General features: G+C 41.5%; 1 protein-coding gene across 50 annotated transcripts in view; it reads right to left on the minus strand.

The window, feature by feature from the left end:
- RIMS1 (regulating synaptic membrane exocytosis 1) overlaps positions 1–19,149 on the minus strand; it is a 228,609-nt gene that overhangs the window by 118,588 nt on the left and 90,872 nt on the right. For all 50 annotated transcript variants that reach the window (XM_079970358.1, XM_079970354.1, XM_079970353.1 and 47 more), the window contains 2 exons: positions 6,065–6,408; positions 1,947–2,824 (listed from right to left, as the gene is read on the minus strand). In XM_079970358.1, coding sequence (XP_079826484.1) covers positions 1,947–2,824; positions 6,065–6,408 — 1,222 coding nt within the window. The remainder of the gene's footprint in view (positions 1–1,946; positions 2,825–6,064; positions 6,409–19,149) is intronic.

Consider the following 19,149-nt stretch of genomic DNA (forward strand, 5'->3'; position numbering starts at 1 on the left):
GGTTTTCCCCCTCTCCCTTCTACACAGTGTCTGCATTCTCTACCAGCCTTCAGGTTAAGAACATTCCTGCTGGATGAGGCCAAAGGACCATCTAGCCCAATATCCTGTTCTCACTGTGGCCAGCCAGATGCCAGATGAGAAGCATGCAAGTAGGATCCAAGCACACCAGTACTCTCCCCATCTGGGATTCCCAGCCACAGATACACTGCCTCCAACAGTGGAGGTAGAACATAACTATCATTCTTATAGCCATTGACAAAAAAATTATTTCCCCTGCAAAATTGTCTAATCTTTCATAGTCATCCAGGTTGGTGGACACTGCAACGTTAGTGGACATCTCTAGCAAGTTTAACCGTACGCTATGTGAAGTGCCCCCCACCCACTGTCTTGAACCTTCCAACATTTGGCTTCAGTGGATGGCCTTGGGTTCCAGTATTATGAGAGGAGTAGAAAATGTCACTCTGTGTCCACAACATGCATAATCTTATGCACCTCTCTCATGTCCTCCTTTACTTATTTCTAAACTAGAAAGTGCCAAATAGTGTAAACTTTCCTTTACCAGGAGAGTTGCTTCAACCCCTTGATTATTTTGGTTTGGCCCTTTTCTGAACCTTTTCCATTTCTAGGAAATCCTTTTTGAGGTGTGGCAAACAGAACTCTATCAGCACTCCAGCCATAATCACACTAAAGATTTGTATAAAGGCAACATTTTCTTAATGGACCCTACCATGGCATTTCATCCCTGCTATTTTCCCTACTCCCTTCAGCTTAGCTTCCCCACCTCTTAGGTCTCTGTCCAGTCCTCAGCTGGCCCTACAAGGCTAATCTCTGTGTGAGTTTTCAATCCTTGGCAAACTGACAACTTCCCTTCTCTCACAGATGCTGGACTGTGGACATCAGAACAACTTAATTCCCTTGTCAGATAGAACTGTTGTGAACATTCCATGAAATCACATCAACTCATCCAACCATTTTTAGAAATTTCCTAAAGGGAAGTTCTATTTCAATGCCATGGGCTTGCCATTACTATTCACACCATAAGCAAAGCAATCCATAGTACTGGGTAAAACACACAGTGCATTTATGCATGCTTTCTAAGAAGCAAGTCCAATTATTAAATAGGTCTTACTTCCTAGTAAGTATGTATGAGATTGCAGCTGCAATTTACCATATGATAGAGAAAAGGTTGACTACTCTAAAATAGTCAAACCAGAATTTGAATTTGAGAGCAAAGATGCACCAAGACATGCCAATGCACAAAACAGAAAATGCAATAATAAGCTGAATTTTTTTCTGCTTGCGGAGACCACCTCATCTTGCCTAACAGTACCTTTGGTTCTGTCAGAAAAACACATATCTTAAACTAACCCCATTCCAAATAAACAATGCAGAAATGCTTATATCCCCTATCTGGGCACATGTTCTTCTTTTTCTTGTTGCTGGATCATGGCTATTGTGGGGAAATCAGTGGGGACATCTAAGGAATGTGTTTAGATAAGACCATTCTGGTACTGTCTGTCCACATTTCAGATACTCAGTTTACTGCAGTCTGCTTAATATCTAACAAGCTCTCCTTTGAATAGCTGTACAATGTGATTTATATCAGATGGGGCGCAAACATCACTATGGGCTGCTAGTCTCTAGCTGTTGTTTTCATTCTGAAGCATTCTATCTACATAGCAGAGCCCTTTTGAGGAATGACAGAAACCGACAGAAGAAACTCATCAGGGCAGGGAAGAGGATGCTTTCTGTAGCAGAGGGCATATTTTGTTCTTTAGTTACGACTCAGAGTAAAGCACTATGGTTGGAAACCCTATGATAGGAAAAGCTATAAAGAGAACGCGGCCTCCTTTGTTTTTACAAAATTTCAGTAAATTATGACAGGAAAGGCACGTTTAGATCAATTTCCCACACACACATAATATATATTTAAATCTTTATCTTACCTTTTTCACTGACACTTTCACTTTCTATTTCCACGTCATCACAACTGGTATATTCAGGTGTTGATGCTCCTTCTTCCTCAGAGCTGCTGACTGACATTTGTCTTTTCTTTCCACCCCGTTTCGATCTATGGGGCTTTGGTGGAGACGGCCGCACTGATTCTGACTGGTCAGAACTAAGGGAATCATTCCTTAGCATGGTCTCCATTTTCTCCCGCTTTGCTTTCCGACTGAGAATAGCAGAGCTAGGATCTAGGCGACTCTGTGTTTTAAAGGGGTCGTGATTTTTGGATTCTAAGTGCTCTGTAGGAACCACGCTATGCCTGGGAGTTGGTGGGCTATGGTTAGCTAATTGTTTAGAAACAGAAATCCTTACATCACCTGTTCTTTCTATTGCATACGCCCTCTGAGTATCCGGGCGAGACTTTATGTCCTGAGTTCCTTGCACCTGTGAGTGCTTTCCTAGTTTATTCTCAGGTACCTCGGGCTCCTCAACTTCTGTGTGTGGCAAGGCAACGTCACTGTGTCTTCTTTCATGCCGTGCTTTTGAAACTTTTGCATGCATGCGCATCTGCTCCTCGTCGGGATGCGGCTTTACGGGATACCTTGCCAGGTTTGGATCACTCCTGTATCGAGTGTGATAGTCATCTTCTTTCCTTTGCTTCTCTCCATCTATAGCTTTGCCTTCCTCAAAATCGTGTGGGAAGTCTGAATAGTCCTGAGACCTCCCTTTCTCTAATCTTCTACCATCACGTCTTTCTTTAAATTCCCTCTCATCTCTTTGTCCTTCACCCTGCTGGAGTGAGGATTTTGGCACTCGTTTGCGCTCACCTTTTACACCTCCTTTCCCATTCTGTTCAGACCCTGCAGGTGTCTTCTTCCTGATGGGAAGGGGTGGAAGAAGAAGAAGAAGAGTTTGGATTTGATATCCCGCTTTATTACTACCCTAAGGAGTCTCAAAGCGGCTAACAATCTCCTTTCCCTTTCTCCCCCACAACAAACGTTCTATGAGGTGAGTGAGGCTGAGAGACTTCAGAGAAGTGTGACTAGCCCAAGGTCACCCAGCAGCTGCATGTGGAGGAGCGGGGACGCGAACCCGGTTCACCAGATTACAAGTCTACCGCTCTTAACCACTATACCACACTGGCTCTCTTCTTTCTCACTGGAGGAGAACGAAGGGGACAAATCACACACACACCAACGGCATGTGCCCGAGCCCAATTTTGTGCAAGCTACATTGCAATAAGTAAGTAAGTAAAAAAAAAAAGAAAGAAAGAAAAAAAGCTGCATTACATCGTGCCAGACCAATGGTCCACTTCCTTAAGTATAATCTACACTGACTGTCAGCATTTAAGACAGGAGTTTTTCCCAGCCTGGCCTGGAGGTACCAGGAATTGGCCCTCAGACCTTTTGCATGCAAAGCATGGGAGCTACAGCTCTTCCCCATAAATTAAAGAGAAGATTACACAAAGCCTTTGAACTTAATTATCACCTGAATCATTATTGTCATGTCAGAAAGGCAGGTGCTAAAAGAAAAATAATGAAATCTATTTTCAGTAATCCCCAAATTGTTTTTTTAAAAAATAATTTCCATTTGGGAATAGGTAAAGAAGAATGTATAAAAGTCATTTTAAAAAAACCTCCATTTAGGACCAAGGCATCATGAGTCTAAATATTTGTGCCAGTAAGTGTCTCTCCATGTAAGCAAAGGAATCCCTGAATCCTCTCCCAGCAACATTCAGCAGAGCAAAAAAAAAAGGATTTATGCAGTGACTCTCAGATTTCAAAATGCGTGCATCTTAACTGCATGAATATGGATCTGGACAAATGAAATTGTAAAGATAGACGCAAATCTGAAAGCATCTGTTGAAAGAAGTCTTAGAGCCCTTCTGAAAGTTTTTATTTGCTTGCAGCTAGTATGTGTTATTTTGAAAGCCTGGAGCAAGAAATGCCCAAAGTTGATCAGAAACCAGTATCACTAAGTGTGATTACCCATAAAGCAAGAGAACGGATCTAAAAACTTCACCTTAATCCATGAATTGTGGAATTAAGAGGTGTACCTGGCTTCTTCACTATGAAGATGCACCTCTTTACTCTAGTCTATGACACATGAGGTCTGTGTTCTCAGGACCCACCTTAGTCCTGTGACTGTAATTTGCTTTGTTTTTAATTCTAAATTTGAAATTGTTTCATCCACCCTGGGACCTGCTGGTGAAGGGCGGGCGATAAATAATAATTAATGTTGTTGCTGCTGCTGTTATTATTCCCAATCCCATTGACCAATAACAGAGCATTCCAAGCATTCCATTAACTTCCCTGCAAGTATGGAGCATCAAGTTCCTGCCTATTTTACAGTACCACCTTCCAAAGAAGCCTTATGAGCATGCAGGACACTAACGGTCCATTCAGCCAAACCTTTGCTTCTGCTGTCAACAGCTTCTGCTGTTACTTCACACCACGGGAGCCAACTCCTAGGGGCTGAGGTCCCTTCAGCCCTCTCAATAAAATATTTGAGGGAGCTGCCCCCCAAATCGATGGGCATTGTCATTCAAATAGTGTGTGCATGCACCACATCATGTGATCTGTTATGTGGGACAGGGCATATCTGCCCTCAAGATCCCAAACTATTTAAAAATGGCTGCCATTACACCTCAGAGTAGCCAGGACTAGCAGTGTGTGTAGAGTCAGTTATTTAGTTTTGGGGTTTCCCGCTAAAACTAGTTAATCTTAATTCTGTTTTTGGTACATTTTAACTAAGTGCAAATGTTAATTTTGTTGTAATGTTGAACTTGAAGTTGGCTTTGTCCTATTTAAATTTGATGCTGTATTTTGAGAATCTGATGAAATTTGTTGCGAGCTTGTGTGAACATTGTCCACCATGGACAAGTAGCATACAGATAAGGTAAGCCATACACAAAGAATACTCTCCCCTCCTTTAGAACTGTTGTCTCACATGCAAATGTGCAATCCAGTGTATGCTTAAGCCCACATAATCGTGCTTAGGTTTGCATCTTTCACAAGCTATTTCACAATTATTTCATCAATGAATGAAGTCAACTCAGCTCAACAAATATTCAGGTGACAGACCACCGCTGTGTCCCCCCCCCCCAAAAAAAAATCCCACCTCAGCAGAAGAGTTACATTTGGCATATTCATGTAGTGTTGTTTCATTCATCTTGTGTCATTTACAGATTAATATTATCAAATTATTTTCAGTTTAGGGCAATTTGTTTTCTAATACTAACTTTAATTATCCACATATACAGAAGCTGGGATTTGTGCCTTTAAAAAGTCCAACATACATGCATGTAATTCTATATTCCAAATTAATGTCAGTTTGGTGAAAATTTCAGAAATAGACTGGAAAGAGAAGCTGCTGAATTGCAACTTATCACCAAACTTAAAACCATGGAGAGTCCTGGTCTGAACAAAGACCTTGGATTCTTTTCTCATTATACATGACAAAGCCATTTTTCACCTTCTCACCCCTTGCTTTTTCCTGTAAGACCTATTGCAGTCGTTAAGAGTCGTCAACAGGCTCATCACAGCTATCTGCCAATCACCCATTCCCACCACCCTTCTGAGTAATACCCCTCCCCACCTCACTATATAGAAGGGTCTGGAAACTTCTGTTTCAGTGTATCTGAAGAAGTGTGCATGCACACGAAAGCTCATACCAAGAACTAACTTAGTTGGTCTTTAAGGTGCTACTGGAAGGAATTTTTTTTGTTTTGACTATGGCAGACCAACACGGCTACCTATCTGTAACTGGTGAAAATGTGTATTTTGTGAAACTCCTACTTTTGCAATTAACTTCCTCTTCCTCTGTTTTCCTTTCTGTCCTTCGGTACAACTTGGTAGGACATGTAGATACTGCAGTTAACCTACTCTATCCCTCTCAGTATTAATCCTGCTGACACTGTATGGGGGTGGGCAAATTTTGGGGAAGGTCTCCCATATTGCATATATACAAAGCCATTGACAACGTGCCCCTCTGCACACCACTAAAGTGTGGCCAGAGTGCACTGAGATTTTATATATTTATAATGCCACTCTCCACTGCTTAACATTATAGCTGCAATTCTTCCCATATGGGCAAGGCCCATTGGCATCAGTGTTACCTCTCTCTTGGGGGTTCACTTCTAGACCTTGATGAAGTCTGCTTCTGTTCCAGGCCCATAGCTTGCTGGGATACCTCTGTGCCTTTCCTCCTGTCAGTATGCACACCACTAGAAGGTATTTCCTGTGAGGAGGTGACTGCTGTGCTTAGGGGTGTTTGAGATCTTGACCGTTCTTGAAGCCTCGCTTTCTTTTCTCTAGGTGCATCTGAACTGCCACCAGTAGCTGTATCACTCAGTGCTCCGTCCTGACTGGGTGGCTGTTGAGGACCACTTCCAAAAAACCACGCTCCAGATTTCGTTAGGATCTCTTGTTGCTTTCGGCATAAGTTGCATACCCACATAACCTAGTTACAAAGAAAAATAACAGTCTAAGTACTCTTCAGTTGCTGAAAGGCTCGGTTGTCTAAACATTCAAGAAGAATAAAACCTCCCTCCCATGACGTTTGTGCTGTTGTTCATGCTCAGGACATGCTTGTGGAGTGGGCCACTCTTGATTAGCTGCAGCCAAACATATTGCAATTGCGTGTTTCGCTTTGGCTGCACCAAACATTCATGTTCCATCAGTACTCTGAAGCACCGTCTGGGTGTTCAAGGCATGTGACGATAATCACAGGAGGCAGGAAAGCAGGACCACAACACGCACAACCTGCACTGGCCCCTCCCCAATGCTGTCGGGCATTTTGGAGGATGTCTGCAATACAAGCAGGCTATCCCCATGAGGTGGAACTAAGACAACAGCCTATACACACAATGGCAGGCTGCCTCACTGCAAGCATGCTCTTAAACACGTGGTCAGCATTAGGGAAGGGCCGCAATGGGCCACTACAGTGGTAATGGAGCAAGCAAGCATGGACCTGCTCACCTGCCTCAAATGAAGGCCTAGGCAGAGGGCCTTCTTGGTCCCAACCTGTGGAACACCCTCTAAGCACATGTCAAGGAGCTATCCAAGCTTTAGAAGACATCTGAAGGTAGCCCCATATGGGGAAATTTTTAATGTTTAATGTTTTTGTATATGCTGGAAGCTGCAACCCAGTCAGATGGGCGGGATATAAATAAAAAAATTATTATGGTGATGGTGATGGTGATGATTGCATGTGTGTTGAACATACAAATAGGACTCAAAGAGTCAGTATGGTATAGTGACTAGACTACAAACTAGGAGGCCCAGGGTCAAATCCTCACTCACTAAGAAACGAAAGGCACTGGGTAGGGCACAGTTTCTCAGCCCGGCCTTTTCCACAGGCTTGTTGTGAAGATGAGGTGGGCAGGAGAGCAGGGACCAAAGCTCAGTGTTAGAGCACATCTTTGAATGAAGGATGTCCCAGGTTCCATCCCTGCCATCTCCAGTTTAAAGCATCAGCTAGCAGGTGATGGAAAATGAAGAAACCCAGGAGAGGTGCTGCAGATCAGAGTAGAAAATGCTGGGCTAGATGGGCAAATTATCTGACCTGGTATAAAGCATCTTCCTAGGTTTCCCTAAGTGCCTTAGAAGAAGGACAGCATAAAAAATTGTAGCACATAAAATGAAACTAAGGCTCTGCTGGTGGGAGTCTCCTATTCATGAAGTTCCACTAATGGTAGAGATGTAAGGACCCATCAGTTTTGGTTCCCTTGGTTCCTCATTTCAAATTCCATTCTTCACATTTCTGCAGCAATATGTGGATTTACTTCTTTAACCCTCATGAAAATTTGCCAGCATTTTCAGTGCAGTCTTCTCCCCAGTAAACACAACCTTGTATGCAGTTGTTTTGATAATGTGCACGTTTTTGCAAGCATTTCCCCCTAACATAATGCATTTTTGTATGTTATTCTCACAAATACGGTATATTCATTTTATTTCACATTCCACTCCCTAATGCAGGCTTCCTCAACCTCAGCCCTCCAGATGTTTTTTGCCTACAACTCCCATGATCCCTAGCTAGCAGGGCCAGTGGTCAGGGATGATGAGAATTGTAGTCTCAAAACATCTGGAGGGCCGAGGTTGAGGAAGCCTGCCCTAATGTATACATTTTTATAAAGCGTGAATCAGGTATAATTGGCTTTAAATGCTGAATCAAATTTTCCCTGTCCCTACTGATACACCCCACCAGCAGAAGGGAGGCATTTTTCACCAGTCTCTCCCCTCCCCCAACCCCTCTGCATCTTTGTCTGTCAAAAATTTGCTCTTGAAGTTTAGTGGAGCCTCTAGAACAGCAAGAGAGGTGGGTGCATGAGGAATAGCAAAAAGCACACACACCGTATTCCAGTGGGAGTTTCCAGTGGATCCCGATTCCTTCCTTGAGCATAAGGGACTATTTGTGTTTTTGAACAGCTCTTAACAAGACTAACAAACCAAGTTCACTTCACATATGAGGTGAGTTACTGTACAGTATTTAGGCCACCAGATATACCCTAACCCTCTCTCCTTAATGAAGAAGTAAGCAAATGCAGCTGAATGTTTTGTTATCCTTCCAATGACACATATCCAAAAATCGATCAATCATTACTCTTGTGTATGGTTTCATCAAACTCAAATGCTCCCTAGGGTAAGGTTACCAGACATCCCCGTTTCCCGGAACAGTCCCCGGATTTACAAATCAGTCCCCATACAAAATCCGTTGAAGTTTAAAAGTGTCCCCGGATTCATTGAAAAAAAATTGGTAACCTTACCCTAGGGCTAAGCTCTCTCCTGACACAATGGTCCAAATATAATAGTGAAATGATTACTCTTGAAATTTCATTTGAGGAAAAGAAACAAAAGCCTTGCCTTAAGAGACAAATGTTTAAAAAGATAAAATATTATTCATAGCACAAGAAAGGTTCTATCCTCTCCCAGGAAGGTATGAAATCAAGCACACATTGTATTTCTGGGCCACTACCACTAGATTTTTAAATTTATATTTTTGTCAAGAACAGCAGCACATTAAGGCCAGATGCTGGCTCTAAGGATTATGCAGGGATCAAGGCAGTCATGCACTGTACACGATAAAAGAGCAAAAGGGGGGGGGAGGAGGGGGATGAGAAGAGTCAAACAGCAAATTTATGCACACTTAGTTGGAAGTAAGTCCAATTAATATTAATAATAATGGGCACTTGCCCCTCCCCCTAAATATAATTGGGATCAGGTTGTTAGAAAAATAACATGGAAATGAACTAAAATAGTCATGCCTAAAATAGACCCACTGAACTCAGTAGGGTAGGGTTTTTTTTAATAGACATGGATAGAATTGTTTTGTTAATACTTTAAGGGCCCATTGATTCATAGGGTCTACCCTATGCATGACTACGTATGGATCCAACCAAAGGAGTTTTCTAAGAAAGAATTCTAAATTAAATATTTTACAGAAATGTTTCATAAAATTAGAAAAAGAAGCAACACTGCATAGCTGTGCATCAATGCAAAGCACAAAAATGACGTACAGTGCACATTGAGTAATAAATCAAATAAGGAGGAAATGGAAAAAGAAAATGAACACTTTCTAACACGTTACCGATATCCAAACATAATAAGGTGCCTACCAGTACCACCACCATCCCCCAAAATTTCAAAATGTTTCAGCAACAATGGAAATGAATAATCTTGCAATAGTAATTGCAAGAAGCCAAAAAGAGTTCTTCTTTTGTCAAGGAATAAAGAAACTTTAGATACTGCAAAGAAAATAAGCAAATGAAATATCTGAGTTCATATAATATCTAAATTAAGTATTATTAACATAATCCCAAGATTCATTGTGTATTTTTTGTTAAATGCTGGATTAGACCTTACTAAAGTTAAACTTTTGTAGTTTTAATATTTAAGTTGTGAGTATAAAGAATAAAAATGAAAAGTGTTTATTACAAAGCACATTCCCTTTTCACACCAGAGGAAATGGTTTTATAAGAAAAAAAACATTCATGTGTTAAAATATTTTTAAAAATCTCATCAAAAACTTAAACCTGCAGTAGACCAATTGGTTTTGGTTTAACAAAAACAAACAAAAATATAGCTGCAGTGAAATAATAGAGGCAACTTCAACAATAAACAGGAAGAAGAAAAAACACTTCCAACTCCAGATAAAGTGAACATTTGCAAAAGAAACAAATGAAAATACCAGTTAACACTACTACACTATAAAAATGTGCATATAAAATCAATTTGAAAGCCTGTTAGCAAGCAGTCGTAAGGTTCTTCTTGTGTGTGTATAGCATGTGTCAAAATAGATCTGAGCAAAAATCCAATGTTTTAATTAAACATAACACATCTGATGCTCAGGGAAAGATGGAAAAATAAGGGCATCATTCAGCTCTGTTAAAATAGCTGGGAGCTTTGCCAGTGACTTCTGTGGGTTGAGCTCCAGAGCCTAGATACAGATGTTCAAAAGTCCCCAAGTTCACTACTACCGAAACATGCACCCTGTTGTGTTTCCAATCAAAACTAGCAAATTGAAACAAATGTTCATTAGTGGAGCTATTTATAGAGCCCATGTGCTGTATTGAGGGGGGGCTCAAAAAGTTGTCTAAGCAAAAACCCAACACAGTATAATTATAAACTATTGATATGAAATAAGATTGACCACAAAAATCCCACACATGTCTACTCAGAAATAGACACAATTGAGTTCAGTGGGGCTTACTCCCAGGTAAATATGCCTAGGGCTGTAGTCTTTATCCTTCCCCAATGCATCCATAACATAAATTTTCCATATAACACTGACAGATGCTTCTGGATATTAATGCAACATATGTGAAACACACAGATCTTCAAAAGAAACATTCCTGAATATCAATTTATACTGATGCACTTGCACAGCTTCATACTGTGATTTATTTTGGATGAAACTATGTGTCCTAAATAACTAAACTAGCCATGGCACAAATATACCATACATGTGTATCCACCCCAACTACCTATCTACACATAGAAACACAAACTTTTTAAAAAAGCAACAACACCTATATATGTGAAAATTCTGTGCCTACAACAACCAACTTAAAAATTGAAACATTTTGTCATACACACACACCCCAACCATTTAGAGCTAAAAACTGAAACATTTTGTCATACACACATACAACAGCACACGCCACAAATTACACATGAACAAAATCTGTATTATACTCACATAGAGACTACACTACCACCTCTGTTTAGGAGTCGCTCCAGAGCTTAGTTAATACATGCAATTTGGCCGCTGGCCTTGAGCTACAGTAGGTCCAGAGGGGGGGTGGGGGTAGAGACAAAAGTCCTTCTTCCAAAGAGGGAGGGGGACAAACCTTGAGGTGATATAACAGTTTCAGTGAGAAAGCCGCTTAGTGAAAAAATATTGTGTAGGGAAGTATGTGGAGCAAGCAATCTAGCAGCATGCAGGAATTATATCCTGATTGAAAATACTGGGCCATGGTCCAAACTAATCTAAACCAAAGCAGGTCTGTGTAATAACTTATCTTAACAATCCACAGATGTTAGGCAACCAAACAAACACACTGATGAAGGATTACAGTCCTTTAATGTGGCTTCTGGACCTCCATGCAATGCACCAGGAACTCTAAGGAGGATTCTGTGTTAGAGGGAGTTAGAATCTGCATGTATTTCTAACTGCTTCTAACGTGCAATTGGAATAGCTTGCTAAGAAATAAATTTGCAGTTCATTTCTTGTTCTTGGGTGCGTCCTGATGCAGCATTTCAGCAAATCATCAACGCGGTTACTGTGTACCTACATAAAGCACATACATGTTTGCATGTGTGAAGCTTTGAGAGACAAACTGCTGTCACTGTTAAAACTGGACCAGTCTGTGTTTGACATTCTGCGTTTACACGGAATACTGAGCCTGGGTTTCTGGCTTATCGTGATTTATCAGGGCTGAGGAGCATGCTGAAGCAGCAACGCTGCCAGAGCACTCTGCTTCACTCCTCCTCAGGTGTGAGTGGGATAAACCAACCAAGAAGTCTTGGCTTTGCATTACATCCCAGGTTTCACTAGCCAGCCTGGAGCCATCGTTTAAGTCGTTATAAGATTTCTTAACCACTCTCCACCATAAGATTTCATGGTAGGTTACAACAATAAAATGTACAGTCATAAAAAACATAATTACTGTTTCAGAACACAGAAAACTGTTCCAAATGGGACAGAAAAATATAGATTCAACAAAATGAAATAAAAACCCTAACTATCAACGCCCAAGGAACCATAAGGCATGTCTTCAGCATTTGTTCCTGGCTTGTAGATTGTGGCTTGTTATGTGGCAAAAAACAACAACAATGATCCTGGTTTGGACTTAACAGGAAGGCAAGGGCTTTATGTTTGTTTATCTTGGTCATGCCAGGGGAGGAATGAAGCAGGAGAAGAAGAGAAGAAGAGTTTGGATTTGATATTCTGCCTTTCACTCCCTTTAAGGAGTCTCAAAGCGGCTAACATTCTCCTTTCCTTCCTCCACCACAACAAACACTCTGTGAGGTGAGTGGGGCTGAGAGACTTCAGAGAAGTGTGACTAGCCCAAGGTCACCCAGCAGCTGCATGTGGAGGAGCGGAAACGTGAACCCGATTCACCAGATTACGAATCTACCACTCTTAACCACTACACCACACTGGCAATACGATTTGCTCCTGGCAAGTCACGATAAACCAGAAATTCTAGCATATTTTTATGTGTGGATCTGGTGAAAGTGTTCATTTTCATGATACGTGGAAATCTTCCCATGTGTTGCCTTATCACAAGTAAGTCTCACTGACCCCCTCTGTGTGGCAACACTTATGCTAATAATAATAAAGAGTCAAGTACACACAGGATTAATCTCAAAATGATGAGTCCAGGATTCACACACAGATCCATGTGAAAACATCACTGTGGTAGAAACATGCTTCAGAGAAGTAAAAGGACTGCATGCTTGCGTTCTTGTGAACAGTCTGGAGTGTTTTATTCATAACCACATATAAGCCTCACACTTACTGTCTCTGGCCCTTCCCACTGCAGTCCGTGGCCAGCAGAGACATTATTCCTGTACTAACACAACATGAAAGCAAAACATGAAAATGCTTGCAATGAAATTGCAAACGCATCATACATTGCATAAGTTGGCACTTACATTTTCGAATTTTTAACTGCTCCCTGCTCAAACATGGAGTAAAAACGCATTATCTCTTAAGCAATTTTCTATTATTGTGGAACTGAAAAGGCTGGTTCACACAGCCTACCGTCAGGAACATAAAAATCAACATGATCTAAATGTTATGGTTCCCTCAGCACACAATCCTTGGCCAGAGCGTGTGCAAGTTCACCCAGCATCTACAGCTACATTTAAGACCAGGTGTTATATAACACCGTTAAGCACTGAACTTACCACTATAGCTCTGCAAAGCAATAGCAAATCTACTTTGTCACATTTTATGGAGTTTGAATTTGGATGTTGGCTATTGATTCAAAGTAGCTTTATGCTATGTGCATTTCGAGGCTGCTCTGGTTTTTGTTTCCTTCACTGCTTTTAGCTTTTACTTTGCCTTAGTTTCCCTACACCGCAGCCAGTGACCAAAACAAATAAATCATCACTACGGATAAGAACAAATAAAAACATATCAACCACATCAAAGAAGTGCTTGTCTTCATTTTAAGTAGTTTATATAGTCTGCCTTTCCATATAGGATTTGGAAAAGGGACAGATTTACATGGCTTTCCATAGCCTCTCCAGCACTCTGGCGAGGCTCAAGATGTTGACAACGTAGCTAAGAACTGCAGGATGTATCATGCTGTCAGGCACACCAAGCAGATTCTGTTAGAACATTATGTTTTGATGACAACATTATTGGTTATATTTGTTCAGGAGGACGGTGTTCCTAAAAACAAAAACAGCATAGGGGAATGTATTCTGTCTACTAATTAGATTAAACCATCTCCTCCACCAACATCAAAATGTCAACTATTATAATTTACAACAGGCTGTAATCTAAATATAATCAGTTGCATCAAGCCTCATGGCACTTCTCTCAGTAGGCCAGTGGGGCGAGCATACAGATGCACACAGCAAAGATTCTTCACCCCCAGACACTTTCCTATAAGTATTAAAGCCTTTGTTTTTGGAACATGGTCCAGATCTGGTTGCTAATGCTCTGTTATCTTCCCTAAATATGGAAGAGTGCTGTGGACCACCCTGAGATTGATGGATGAAGGATGGCATACAATAAACCAAATAAACAATGAGTGGAACCCAGTCAAATTTATTCAAATGTCCATTCTTCTCTAAATATTGCTTAACTAACAAATATACAAGGAATTTTCAATTGATTTTAAAATTCTTCAGGGGATGAAGATACTGCTTTGGTGTCTCCTCCATTAGAAATCTGTGATTGTAGGCCTGTATGGCTCAAATTTCATCCCTCCCTATTTTTACCTGCCTACTTTAGGCTCACGGAGAGAAAAAAACTAAGGTTTTTCCCTTGATTGCTTAATTTATATAGCTGACACAATTTCAGAAGGGGGGGGGGTAAGGTTGATCAAAGTATAAGCCGCAATACTATTTATTGAACCTGAGGCCATAAAAAAAGGTACGCCCTAATATCAGACATATGGACGAGGATAGATTCTGCCCTGTTTACATAAAGTCTAGCCAAAACAGCAATCTCCCTTCCCTTCATTACGGTACTCTTTTTTTTAATGCACATGAAACAAAGAATGCTTCGCCTGCCACTGATGTATGCTTCATATAATTATGGTGCTAAACTCTGGCATAGCTTCACTCTGGTTCAGGCTCCTGCCTATGGCAGGTCAGTCTGATCAACAAACTAGTAAAATCAGAAAATCTGAATGTGAGCCAATCTAGGCTCAGTGAAATCAATGAGAGTAAAGTTGGCTTAAACTCAAGTACTCTAACTTCTGTGGCTTATGGATGTGCCTGCAAAGCACTGCCCTCTTTTGCTTGAAAAAAATAATACAGTAATTCAGAAGATATAGAGCTCGGTTAGATTCATAAACTATTAAGATGTTTTCCCTCTCTAGCATCTTGCACATACCAGTGATATGCAACCTAATTCACATGCCAGTTTTATGTGGCACTCAATTTTTATGTTTCCATTCTATTCAGGCTCTTATTTCATTTTCATCACTGGTCTATCTGAGCTATCATATTCCTCTCATAAATTCTGAGGGTCAAACTGCACATCGTGTTTCATGTGGTAGCATACAGCTATATCTGTTTTTCTTAAATTAATTACAGCAGCCAGGCGTGGGGACACACAATTGTTATCAGGATCACTGTATGCAGGAAGGATAGATTTATCCCTTCCCTTCCCAGTTGCAATCCCTTCTGCACAGGCTTGTTCAGCATGGCTATAAGGATTAGAAAGAAGGTGCTATAGTGTCAATTTAAAGTGAGGTTCTTAGCCATCCTAGAGGGAGGAGGTGATTTTCAGGGCTGATACAGTTGGGAAGAGAAGGGGTAACTTATGATAGATAGATAGATTCTTTATTGTCATTACACAAGTGCAACATTGCACAGTGCAACGAAATTGGATGTCATCCCTTAAAAAAAACAACAGAAGCAAAACAGCAACAACAACCAAACAAACCACATTCCAGCCACACCCACACCCACACCCATCAAACTCCCAGGTCACACTATCGAGTTACAGCATTCAAAAAGGCCACAGCTCTTGGATAGAAACTATTTTTCAGTCTATTTGTCCTTGACTTGATGTTTCTATATCTCCTGCCAGAAGGCAGTAGTGCAAACAGACTGTATCCCGGGTGAGATGCATCCTGCAGGATGTTGTTTGCTTTCCTAAGACAACGGGAACCGTACAGTTCTTCCAAAGATGGGAGAGGATGACCAATAATCCTTTGGGCTGTGGTTATGACCTTCTGGAGCACCTTCTTCTCCCTAGCTGTACAACTGGAGAACCAAGCACAAATACAGTATGTGAGAATGCTCTCTATGGAGCCTCGGTAGAAGGACACCAGCAGTTTCTCACTCAGATTGTTCTTCTTTAAAAGTCTGAGGAAATAAATTCTCTGCTGAGCCTTCTTCACCAGAGCAGTGGTATTTGCGCTCCAAGTCATGCCCTGATCGATAGTCACTCCCAAAAACCTGAATTCCGCCACCCTCTCCACCCGTTCCCCGTTGATATACAAGGGCTGAATGACCGCCTTTTTTGTCCTGTAATCCATCACCAATTCCTTGGTCTTAGCTGTATTAAGAGCCAGATTGTTCTCTCCACACCAAACACAGAGCCGCTCCACCTCGTCCCGATAGGCGGACTCATCCCCTCCTGAAATGAGCCCCACCACCGTAGTGTCATCAGCAAACTTGATGATTTTGTTGCTGGAATAGATGGCTGTACAGTCATACGTATAGAGAGTAAAGAGCAGGGGACTCAACACACAACCCTGTGGTGAGCCGGTGTTAAGGCTAAGGGCTTTGGACATATGTGACCCTACTCTAACCCTCTGAGAACGTTCTGACAAAAAATCCAAAACCCAGAGACAGGTGGAGTTGGAGAGTCCAATCGCCTCTAGCTTGGACACCAGTCTATGGGGGAGGATAGTGTTAAAAGCAGAGCTAAAATCCACAAACAGCAGCCTCACATAACTCCCCGGCTGCTCCAGATGGGACAGAGCAGCATGGAGAGTGGTGGTGATAGCGTCTTCTGTGGATCTATTTGCCCTGTATGCAAACTGGTAGTTGTCAAAAATTGGTGGAAGACAGGAAATAATGTGACGGCGCACCAGTTTCTCAAAGCACTTCATGATGATTGGAGTCAGTGCAACTGGTCTGTAGTCATTCAAACTACTGATTGTGGGTTTTTTAGGCAGAGGAACAATAGTTGACGACTTCAGGCAGGGTGGGACAATAGACTGGTGTAAGGACTTGTTGAAGATCTTAGTAAAGACCCTCGCCAGCTGATCCGCACAGCCCTTCAACACCTTTCCAGTGATGCCATCAGGTCCAGCAGCCTTCCTCGGATTCACCATCCTCAATACCTGTCTCACCTCGTGCTCCTCTACAGTGAATGAGGGGCCCCTATGGGCTGGTGGCTGTAATACCGACGTCTCAGGTGGCTCCCTCTCGAAGCGAGCAAAGAAGAGGTTAAGCTCCTCCGCCAGCAAAGGGTCACCGTCGACAGCACCAAGGTTAGGTTTATAGTTGGTAATATGCTGAATCCCCTGCCACATCTGTCTTGTGTTGTTGCTCCTTAAATTATCCTCAATCCTCTGTCTATAATCCAGTTTCGCCCGTCGAATACCCCTCTTCAAGTTTGCTCTTGCCACACTGTAAAGCTGCACCTCGCCCGACCTGAAAGCCCTGTTTCTTTCCCGCAACAGGCATTGGACCTCTCTATTCATCCAGGGTTTCTGATTGGGGTAAAACCGGATGGATTTATTTACTGTGACAGTGTCTGTGCAGTGATTGATATAGCACAGTGATCCCAAAAGTAATATGGGGTTCAATGGCTATAATGAAATAAAAACAAGCATTAAGCATAGCATCTAGTTGGATACTGGCATTTTCATATACATGGGCTGAAAAATAGACAAGTCAGAGACATGTAATGAATTGAGGGTGTGTGTGGGTGAACAACTGGGATATCCCTCCTCCCGTAGTACAATAGCACAAGGTGCCTGAGAGCTGAGGCTAGTCCAATAGTGCACTTGATCCATAATTATAACTGCTGAGGTTTGAGAATAAGTGAGTAAGAAGCAACTCATCTAGCCCATGACCCAAGCAGTACAATGAGGGACAGATACTGTTGAATCCTACAGCCCTTTAAACGTATAGTATCCCCCCCCCCCGGATTTTAGGGGAGGGAAGTGAGTACTGGGATATGAACATCACACAACACACTTTCCCTAAACCCTAATCCTCCCCCAGGATACTATAAGATGCTAGCCATGGTTCAATGCAGTCATTTTTACCACCCTGTTCCTCCTCCTCCTCCCTTGTGTTGCTGCAAAAGTTTCTGCCTCCTGGAGGCCATGTTAAGGGGTTTATTATACTTTGTTTTCCTACATGGGTGGCAAGTCCTGTAACTATACACAAACCTCTACCTTGTCTATGAGTAACCCCATTTTGCTGCCAAACTAATAGGCACAGAACATTAGAAGGTTTGTCCTCAGAAGGAACAAGTGGGAACCTGCAGCAAAGTATTGAAGTATATCCCCAGTCACTAACAGGTTCAGGATACAAGCCAGCTTAAAACAAGAGCCTTATAATGCTTTTGGGGACTTATTATGGGCAGGTGGGTGGGGAGAGATTGCAGGAGAAGAAAAGGAGCATGATTGCTTTTTCTCTCTTCATTCCCTTGTTATTCACTAAAGCTGCATTTATTAATTCAAAATTTAATCTTATGTCACTGCCAACAGAATTTGCTTTGTAGAAGGGGGGGGGGGGAATCTTACATAAGATAATCATTTTTCCTGGTTAACAGAAGTTCAAACCATGACCAGTTATCCCCAGAGGTTATATTAGGTTTTTCCCCCCTTTGCAGTGAACAGCACATCAATAATGCTGTATAAAGTCAGGTGTACTAAACAGAACAGAAAGACTACAATCCATTGCAGATATGCAAACACTAGAATATCATTTGAAGCTTCTTTTTATTTTTAAAACGTCTGTGTTTATCATGTTACAGGGAAAAGCTTCTCTTTTTTATGTGAAATTATTAAGCAACTGCATAATTTTTAAAATTCTAGCAGTACAAACCTATTCACACTTATTTGGAAGTAAATATCACAAGATTCGAAGTGCCTTATTCCCATCTCAAGTTTTACATGAGAACGATGCATCTAAATCCAGCAGAAGCATGAAAACTGCTTCAGCACCTACTTTCAGCGCTATTTAAATATTCTGCTTGAACTTGGACAAGTATATGCAAAATGGTGCTAATAGTGATTTCCCTTCCACTCATGCTTCTTTTTAATCAAATCCATTATAACTAGTCACACATGCAATGAAATACTATTTTGTAAACAAAACGTGTGCAAGCACCACGTAGAAAAAGATGCTGGACTGGAGAAGGTCCTACATGAAAAATCATGATCTAAAACAAGCCCTCACAGAGCAAAAGGCAGTAAACATACAGAATACATTGGCACCTCTGGAAACATTTTGCCAGCTAAGTAGAATCTTCCTTCCCTTTAGA

The sequence above is a fragment of the Podarcis cretensis genome (assembly GCF_951804945.1).
Source record: "Podarcis cretensis genome assembly, chromosome: 3".
Lineage (NCBI taxonomy): Eukaryota > Metazoa > Chordata > Lepidosauria > Squamata > Lacertidae > Podarcis > Podarcis cretensis.